General features: G+C 41.1%; 1 protein-coding gene across 2 annotated transcripts in view; it reads left to right on the plus strand.

Annotated features, from left to right (window-relative positions):
• LONP2 (lon peptidase 2, peroxisomal) overlaps positions 1–10,145 on the plus strand; it is a 39,324-nt gene extending 29,179 nt beyond the window's left edge. For both annotated transcript variants that reach the window (XM_007421857.3, XM_088136105.1), the window contains exons 12-15: positions 1,126–1,268; positions 4,346–4,553; positions 5,122–5,312; positions 8,243–10,145. In XM_007421857.3, coding sequence (XP_007421919.1) covers positions 1,126–1,268; positions 4,346–4,553; positions 5,122–5,312; positions 8,243–8,464 — 764 coding nt within the window. In that variant the 3' untranslated portion in view covers positions 8,465–10,145. The remainder of the gene's footprint in view (positions 1–1,125; positions 1,269–4,345; positions 4,554–5,121; positions 5,313–8,242) is intronic.
• Positions 10,146–10,350: the final 205 nt, after the last annotated feature.

Below are 10,350 nucleotides of genomic sequence, written 5' to 3' on the forward strand. Positions count from 1 at the left end.
TTTGTGTCTATAGCTAGCATGAGACTTTAAAAACATCTGGAGTTCTAGCTAGTCTCTCTCACTTGCATTTTATTTTTGTGCCAATTCCTTCTTAAAAAGTCAGAGTTCAGCTTCAGCCCATCTTGCTGCAGGACCATTAATGAAAATCTGATGAGAGCAAATCCCAAGGTAAAATGTCTGCAGGCAACTGTAAGCTTTGAATAAAGCTGCACTCTGGTTAACACACTTACAGGAATGTTGGCAAAAATGCAGCACTTGGACGGGGACTTAGATCTCTTGCACCTGCCCTGCATCTAATCCCATCACCAGAAAGATCTCAAAACCTGGCACAATCCATCAAAAAATCCTTCCACGAGGGATTAATTCAAGTGTCAGAACTGAACAAGAGCAGAACTGGAAAGTGAATTTTCTCCCCATTTGCCCATCATGTTATGCCAAAAATAATAAAGGAAATTGTATTATAGCCAAGATACTGTTTGAACCTAGTTTGAAGCTTGGCCTACTGTGGTTTTGTGCATAGCATAATGTGCAAACAAGGCTTGGGGAAGAAATAATAGTGTGTATTAAGGCAATAAATCAGGTTGAAACCAGAGTTTATTGTTGGTTTACTAACTGAAGCTATAGTTTAGGGCAATGTGTGAAGTAGGCTGCATAGCTTATTCATGTTTTTTTTAATGTGTTCCTGGCTTGTTCCAATCTACAAAACTGCAAACCCTGTGCAAAGAGGGAGAACAAATCAGAAATTGACCAAGGAATCCATGGTTACTTTGCTTTGATTGAAAGACATAACCCTGGCTTATTCAACAAACCATGGCTTCATGTGGTATCTGAATCCAGTGTCTTCAACTTGCATCCCAGCCTGAAACCGAACTCGGTTTAGGTGAATTCATTTTTATACAGCACCACCTTTTGTACCAAGATTAGATTCTGCAGGGTTTTAGACAGTGTTTGCTTGTCCAGATGGGCTGTGTGCATGTATGACCCAATGTCTTAGTCATATTTTGGCTTATTAAATTGAACTTCATTCACTGGAATATGGTCATTGTCTTTAGAAGCTGCCATCAAAGTGTTTTTCCATGTTCAATTTTGAAAGTGATAGGTTGTTTTTTTTTAACTACCTTCCAGACTGGAAAGAGCATATCACAGAAGATACAAAATCTGATACTATCAATGACACATCTGACCTGGCTCTGCCACCTGAAATGCCAATTCTAATTGACTTCCATGCCTTGAAAGACATCCTCGGGCCACCTATGTATGAACTCGAAGTATGAATTCTTAATTTCTTTTATTGTTTTGGTTGTGGTTTTTTTGCCGGGGGGGCGGGAATCTGTGGCTTGCACAAATCAATTGTTGTCTTGTGGAGAGTCTTTGCAAAGGTGGAGCCTCCCCCTCACTGGCATCTTAGAATCTGAAGGTTTTGAAAGATATTAGCACATCCAATTCAAACAGCTTAAACAACCTGCAAACAAAAGGTGTTTGATTGTGGAGCTCCCCAGTCACACAGAGCAGTTTGGCAAGAATTTAAGATCCAGCATTAATTGACACTGGGCCATTTCTGTTCATGTTCCACCAAAAGGAAGGCTGCCTCTATTCTTGGTCTGTGAACTTATTTGCAGATGCTGTCTTTTTATATTTGGCTCTGGATTTTTGGATATGAATATATCCTCTGTCTTTGTTTAAGTGCATCAGGATGAGTCCCTGCTCTCTTTGTATATACATGTATGCTTTCATCTTTGACAGTGTTTATCACTAGGATCCCAGGATAGGAGCCAACTTGAACTCCCAAAATCACTCTTCTCCAGCCTGGTGTCCTCTAGATCAGTGTTCCTCAACCTTAGCAACTTTAAGATCTGTGGACTTCAACTCCCCATGCTGGCTGGGGAATTCTGGGAGTTGAAGTCCACAGATCTTAAAGTTGCTAAGGTTGAGGAACACTGATCTAGATAGGTTGGGCTAACTCTCATAAATGTTATGCTGGTGGGTAATTTTGAGAGTCAAGGGCCATCAGATTGGGAGGGTAGTTGGAGAGCCTATTTTCTCCCTTTTATACTATTATAGGACTCATGATTAGTCCACATCATATCACCCTACTGCCAAAATGAGATGCTTGCTTACTTACTTAAGATGATAGTGTAGCAAAATGATCGAAATTGGCTTTGCCATTTTTCTTCTTTTCTTATCAATGTTTGCCTATTGTAGCAATTTAGGGGTGAGGGGGTGGAAAAAATATTGTTTTAATATACAAAAAAATAGTTTATCCAGGAAACTTCTATTGTTTGATGTTCAGTTACAGTCCTAAAGCAGAGGCTTGCAATTTGCTAGCTTCATCCGGACCCTGAAAGCCTTAGGTGCAAGCCTCCCAAATCTTCCAGCAGTTACTAAATTGTTGTTTTTAAAATGTAAGGAACTAATTAAATACATGACCGTATTTCATGTTCATTATTTCACTAAGTGTATGTGTTTCATTAAATGTGGTGTTTGACCTGTACTTCCTATAACTTTTGAGAGTACAGCCCCCATCACTCAGAAATTAAATATAGCCCCCAGCCTGGGAGAAGCTCCCTTTCTATTTGTAGCTTTGTTCTGCCAGCCATTTTTTCCCTGTGAGTATTGCAAGAATTCAGTGTAATTGGATTCTGTGTCTTAGGGAATAGAATAGGTAGACAATCTGTAGCCCTAATTTCATGGGGTCGTTTGTCTAATTTCAAAAGTTCTTGGCCAGAAATGAGGTGAGTTTTAGGGCAAAAGTAATCTGCTCTTACCTCTGTTCCAGAGGTAATGGCTCAGAAGGTAACCCCCCTACCCAACAAAAGTTGTCTGACAAGAGCAAAAGATCCTCCCCAATGATGTGACCATGAAGTCAGAAAAGCTCTTCAAAAGTCAAATAAATTGTATTCTGGCTGCATTGGAAATAAAAGCAATTCAAGTCTCATCTGAAAGACGGGAGTGGGAACTACTATATTGATGTATGATTTGTAGTAATAGCTTCCATTAAAGTGTAGGTCTAAGGCTGGAGAGGTACAGTGGCTTTGGAACCAAAGATCAAGTCTTCAAGGACTATATGTGCCTCCTGAACTAGTGCAGAGTTAACTTAGAAGTTCTGAAAGCAGCTCCAGATGGACATCATCTGAATGTGGCCATTGGCCAAAGTTACTAGGTAGTAGCCTCGAACAATGTGTGCTTGAAACAGCTTCCTTTGCCTTAACTGCCATTGCCTTTCTTTTTGGTCTCAGTGGAAAACATTCCACATTGGTTCCATTTGTTTTTCTTTTCTCCAGCTTGCAGTGGGCCTCTCACTCTTTTTTCTCCTTGGCTCTGAGAGTTTCACCTCTGACCCTCTCTCTGCCATCAATAACTAGTTGGAAATCTAGCCCTCACCAGGGCAATTCGCCTGTCAGCGCTTGGCTCAAGCAAGCATCCTGAGGAGAAACTGAAAACCTAAATTAATTGAATCGATTAGCCTTCTGAAAGGGGAAAACCTTTTTTTCCAAATGAAATAGTTTAAAATGAATACATTAGGCCTGTAACCTTACAATTGCCAGTGCTCTGTGCAGCTCCTGCAAAGAAACTGGACACTTCAGAATCAAAATCTGCTCATTTAGGGAAGTAAAGTCTGGATATGTATTATTGAGCAGAATTCTGAAATATAACCTGAAAAGAATCTGGATTTGAAACACCATTTTGTAAAGTTGGCAGAGTTTGGGCCGGTGTTATTTAAGCCATATTAAGAGATAAAGATTCTCTCAAGCTGAGCTTACCTTCTGGCAACTACATGGGTACATCCATGTGGAGAGGTTGGGTGGGGGTGGCACTGTCTTCTTCCCTCTTACTTCCATTACTGCAACCTTGGGATTCCCTGGTGAGCTTGCAACCACATTATAACTAGATTGACTCTAAGCACAGTTAAAGTATTACCACTGAAAAGGTACTTTTTAGTTGCTATTTTCATCTCAAAATGAGGTTGTAGCATCTGGAAAAGGACCGTTAAATATGGCTGCAGTTGGGTTGGATTATATGAGTGTATATGCTGTCTTTTATAGCCTATATCCCAAACTGCACAGCGCTTTAAAGTTTAAAACCAGAATAAATTGTATTCAAAACTACATCGGTTGCCCGTGATACCATTAAGAACAAGTGAGATGTATTCTGCCCAACTTGTCCCACCCAACCGTGGAAGAGCTGTATTTTGGACCAGTTTGAATGTAATGGTGTGTCAAAGCAATTAGTTTAGCATTTCAAATTTCAGTCTACTTCTGTACCCAAGGATTGCGTTCAGGCTTAGCTCTAGGTGCAGGTCAGATGAAGGATGGCTTGTAAACCTCTTGTCTCTCTTTTCTTTCAGGTGTCTGAGCGACTGAATCAACCAGGCGTAGCAATAGGCTTGGCTTGGACACCATTAGGGGGAGAGATCATGTTCGTAGAAGCAAGTCGGATGGATGGAGAAGGCCAGTTGATTCTGACCGGGCAGTTGGGTGATGTCATGAAGGAATCGGCCCATCTTGCCATCAGCTGGCTGCGCAGCAATGCCAAGAGATACCAGCTGACAAACGGTAGAGACGGCTGATGCGAGCCTGATGTGTCTTTTTCAGTGGTGTCTTGCTGTAGATCTGTAGACCAACCCCAGCAGTCACACTTTCTTTTTGGGATGCAGCAGCATCAGTTGTGGGAAAAGGTTGCAGCTTATGTGGGCAAAGAACATGCAGAAGGTCTTCTGTTCAGTCAGCATAAATGTACTTATCAGCAAAGAAGCAGTAATCTAGTGATTTTGAAGGGTAAAGAATATTTTCATGGTTCATTAGCATGCCTCATCACATGAGAAAGGCATTACCTTCCTTCTGCCATTAATCTAATCTGTTTCATCTAGGGAAGGTTTTTTTTTTTTCCTAAAGGCTGAAAGTGTATATTGATGCAGGTGTTCTCTCCCCACCTACCCCCTTCTCCCATCCCCTTTGCTGGCACTGACTCTGCTTTCAAACACATTTCTTCCAAATGGAAGCATGTTAGGAATTCAAGTCCACCAGTGATGGGGGGGGGGGGCCGGGGAGGGGGTTATTTATTTATTTTTAGAACAAAGACCAGCATACCACCAATCTGAAAATCCCTTTCTCTTTCTTAAAGCTTCTGGAAGTTTTGATCTCCTTGACAACACAGACATCCATCTGCACTTCCCAGCTGGAGCTGTCACAAAAGATGGACCATCTGCTGGTGTTACCATAGTAACCTGCCTTGCCTCCCTCTTCAGTGGGCGGCTTGTGCGTTCAGATGTAGCCATGACTGGGGAAATTACACTAAGAGGACTTGTTCTTCCAGTAAGTATTGTTTAGAGATAATGATTGTTAAACCTTTTACCCGCCCCCATATGAGCTTTGATTCTCCCTTCTTTATTCTAAGACACCTATCCAGGCAATGTTCATTTCCTAGAGAGCCTTTTGAAATCTTCTGTTATTAGCTCTCTGTTTTACAGGGCTGTGCCACCTACTGCAGACGAGATTTTGTACAGCTCCTTTGCATTAGAGTAAACTGGCAATCGGATGGCAATTGCAAGATAATGGAAGAGCAGTGATTTCTCGCAACACTAGGGTTAAATTTGTCAGCTGATGCTTAATTGGAAACTCTGGCTACATCATTACTTTAAGCTCAGGAGACTGTTAAGGAAGGAATTCCTTACCAGATTGAAATCTTTCCCCCCTCCAATCTTGATGATACCGAGGAATGTTCTAAATCTTGAGAAGCATTCAGGCTGAAAATTTGGGGTTATGGATAAACATCTAGATTTCCTTAATTAAAATATATCTCCTTTCAGAATGAGAATGCATTGTGTTTACTGCAAACCTGAATTGGGGAAAGGAAAAATATCAAGATTTTTTTTAGAGATGTGTGGCACATGGTGTGCGTCTTAACTAGAGTGGAAACCCTGGGCATGGATATGGATTACAACTAGCCAGCCAGTAACTTGATACAGGCCCAGAGAAACACTTGCTTAGACACCGGCAGATGATTGCTTCTTTCTTAACTGTTGCCCTCTTGGAACATTTAGCCAGCCATAAACCATAACCCTGGGCAACCTGTAACTGATAAAGCTGAAGGCAGCTCCCAGCCAGCAGTGGGCCGGTTATGAAATGTTTTAGTTATTTAGTATATTAAGGCATAAGCTTGTTAGTTTTGGCTTTCTGTGTCATATGAACTCTGCCAGTTGTGATTCCTTCAAACATGGCCTAGCACAATAACTGAACACAGTGAATATGTTTGGAAAGCTAAAGGTAGTGGCTTGTACTAGCTTAACTTGCTTACTGGCAGTTTCTCCCACTCTGAAATTAATACTGCTTATCAGAGCTTTTATTATCAAAGAACAAGCAAAGCAGCCTTCGTTTAACCTCCACTCTAATCCAGTATAAGTAACTCGAAATGGCCCCATGCAAAAGGACTACAGCTCAGGGCTAGAGGCTGTGCTTTGCATCCCAAAAGCGTCTCACTCAATTCCTGGCCTCGCTATTTGAAAGGATAAAGACGTCTGTGCCGTGCCAGCAATGCTGCAGAACTGCTTCCAGTCAAGAGTCAATAGTACCTTGTTTGCTATAGAAAGAGCCTGATGTGGTCTGTTGTGTCTTCCTGTGTCCCTAATGAACAAACCAAAGAGGTTATTTCGTGTAAATAACAGCATGTTTATCTGGGGACTGAATGTTTTCTAAAATAACCCGGCTAAGCGAGGTGTTTAAAACCTTGGCATTTCGCAAAGAAATTGTTCCTTAGGGTGGGAGAAGGAAGATTTCTCTGAATATCCAGAATTATATTCTTTAGTGCCGTTACACACTAAAATGATCTCTCTCCAATTAGCCAAGCCCATTATGAACTGAAACGTGGCCTTAAATACGGAGAGTGTTCCCTAATATTACTATATACTATAAAGTCCTATTTCAGACCTCCTCAGCCTGGAGGTTCCAGAAAATCCAGCTGACACGTTAGCTGAGAATTCTGCAACTTGCAGCTTATGTGGAGGGTATCATGCTGGGGATGAGTCTGTGATGTAAACTGCTGCCCAGACTGAAAAGAACAAGTTCTTTCTGGTGCAGAAACTGACCAATCTCAGAACAGTCTGTGGGTGCACCTTCCCCATTTAGGTTAAGGGTCAGCCCTGGAAAGGTTCTCGTTGGCTGACTAAAGGCGAAAAATTATGATGAGCTTTCTTTCATTATGTGGTTGGTCAGTCCCTTCCAGCTCTTGTATAATCCTGTATTTGTACACAGGATTTAAATGTAAGCTCATATGCTGGAACCAAATAGCCACTCCAGTTCCTTCACCCTAATCCAACTTGCCCTCCCCATAAAACTCTACAAAGGAACTTCACTTAACGCTCGTGTATGCCAGCATACAATTTGCTCATACGTAACACTACATAATCACCCCAGAGCATGAGGCAGCACCTATTCAGTGCCTGTGATAAATCGTCTAGGAACACCATTTGTGCTGCTTGGAGGTTAAGGATGGAGGAGAAAACAGGATATATTAGCTTTACACGCACGTATCATGCGTATGTATCTCCTCAGCAACAAAATTCACCTTTGCGTATGGGACACCCAAATTAAGCAAGTTTTCATCTATATGTTACATTTCTCTCCTTAACCTAAAAGCTTTGAAAGGAGTCTAAGGAACTAACGTGGGTGTTCTTTTTATATTTTTACTTTGCAAAGAGGGTAGCATCTTCATGGCATCTTCTTGCAAGAGTTAGTTCTTACACAGTCTGACAAAAACAGTATGGTGGCAGGTCCAACTGTTGCCCAAACATGGAACAGTGGAAACTGGGACTCCCAACCATTACATAGGATGTGCAAGAGAAAAGGGCACGAAAGGATTTGTGTACTGTATTGATTTGATATATACAGCTTCCTATCGAAACATGAGAGTTGCTGGAGTTCCTTTGTTATGCATCCTAACTTTTCTTCGGTAAGAATGGTTTCTCACAAGTTCTTGGATTCTTGTGACCCTGCCTGGTGGGTTCCAGTCCTGCTTCCTGCTTGAAGACTAACAGTAGGAGCCTGCAATGCTTTCTCTGTTGAGTTAAAATAAGGTCGCAGCTGCTGCGCTGAACCTAATTTATAATAGTTAACACAAAAGTATTATCAAGATTGGGTATACAGCATGCACCCTACTGACGTACTGTAAGTTACCAAACAGCTCCTTTCTTGCTGAAAGCCCTCCGTTTTCTCTTGCTCTGATTCTCCCTATTTTATGTATTTAATAGGTTGGCGGAATAAAGGACAAAGTTCTAGCAGTGCATAGAGCTGGCCTGAAGAGAGTCATCATTCCTCAAAGGAACGAAAAGGATCTTGAAGAAATCCCAGCAAATGTACGGCAGGATCTCAATTTTGTGATGGCAAGCACCCTGGATGATGTTCTTAATGCAGCTTTTGATGGGGGATTTTCCACAAAGGCCAGACACGATCACTTGAATAGTAAACTCTAAGCAGGTGGATTAAGTTCGCCGAAAAAACAAAATACAAAGCTGATATTTACCTAGGAACCTGTAAAATGCAAGTGTGTGTTAAAAAGGGCAATAGTAGGCCACCTGACATTAGATTTTTTTTTTTTTAAGAGGTAAAGGATTCTTTTTTAATGGAACAGCTACAACTCTTGCTCTTGCTTCTGATTGGCCCTGCTCTGCATTAGCAGGGATATTCTGCAGAGATAGATTTGAATGCTTAAACTCTTAATGATGGCTAATTCCCCCATGCTATTAAGGGATAGATTTGTACATGCACAGAATAGCAGTATCAAATCACCCGAGCCTTTAAAAAAGTTTTCCCCCCCGTTAAATTCAGTGAATGAATGTTGAGATTTACTTTGCTGGAATGCCGGAGTTCTAGTCAAATTTTTGTTGTTGCCAGGCAGGGCTTTCTCCTTTCCCCAGTAAGCGGGCATAAATGAAGCATTGCAGGCATAAGCTTCAGAGGCACCCCTGCCCCCAGCTCTAGTGCCAGTGCAGAGAAAATGTTCGTCTGAATGTGCCATAACGGACAGGCCAATGCCAAACACCCCAGATTAGACAGTGGCTGGTGAGGCCACCACAAAGCATTAAGTTCTTTAAAACTGTGTCTGAACTGAATTCATAGTTCCTGCCGCCGCTGCTGCTAAGTTCCTGAAAATAATTGTGGTGGACAAAGAAGCAAGTTGTTTCAGGTGGATTTGTAATGGTGCTATATGATGCTTAATTGGAACCTTAATTTTGTCAACATTTTATGTATTAACAATACAATATTTTATTTGCTGAAGTTGCACTGTTTAAGTTCAGGTGCATTAAAATGTAAGAAACAGCTTCCTTTTCATGATAGTTGAAAGGTTTCCCTTGTGGGACAGACACACATCCTGCAACAGTGCACGGAGAGCCACAGGAACATTTAGCCCATCAGACAATTAGACACTGATTGTTTTTAATGTTGTCAATGCAGATAGCCTCCACTATCTCAACATGCTGGCTGGCTGATAGAGGCATCCATGAACACAAGTCTTTTTCCTGAACTAGCAGCTGTTTTGTGAATGTAAAATGTGACATAGAGAACAGTGAAGTCTTCTTTGTAATGCATAAGCAAATGTATTGTTAGAACGTATGAGCAAATGCATTCTTCCTATGTGAACATTTAGTTTTGACCTAATTTTATTTAATAATCGTATTTTTCTTTTCAAGGAGAAAATTGATGTGGCTGCTAAAAGTCGACACCGGCTTGATGGCACATCATCGTTTTTCTTTAGGGCACATTTTCGGAGAACATATTCATCTGTAGAAAGCTCACTTTTCCAAGATTTAGATACATTTTTAGGATGCTTTTATATATGTGGGGAATCTAGCCAAAACAGAGGAGTATGACATGGCTTAATAAAATACATTATGATGTTACATGGTTTGAGGTACCATCTCCATGAAAGACACACTGGTTGTCTTCCATGAGGTACAAATTGGATATACACAACAGAGAAGCAGCCGTTGCCCATGAGGACTCCATGTACTGTAAGGGGGGTGGGGGGTTGTAATTAGTTTAAATCAGATCTTGTCCTAACACACAGTTACTTAAGATTGCAAATCCAAGCAACTAAGTCAATCTTGCAAGGCTGTAAGCTATCATTCAAATAAAGCAAGTAGACCGGTGTTTCTCAACCTCGGCAATTTTAAGCTGGGGAATTCTGGGAGTTGAAGTCCACACAGCTTAAAGTTGCCGAGGTTGAGAAACACTGAAGTAGACACAGAAACAGCATTACATTTAATTATGCTATTAACTGTGTGTATAACTAGAATTGTATGTATTCTTCTAACATACCATACAATCAATCTGCTCTAACTGCTGGATCATTTTCCAC

This window comes from Python bivittatus, unplaced genomic scaffold (genome assembly GCF_059951505.1).
Source record: "Python bivittatus isolate LINGU-HERP-01145 unplaced genomic scaffold, Pbiv_v1 ctg000190_np1212, whole genome shotgun sequence".
Taxonomy (NCBI): Eukaryota; Metazoa; Chordata; class Lepidosauria; order Squamata; family Pythonidae; genus Python; species Python bivittatus.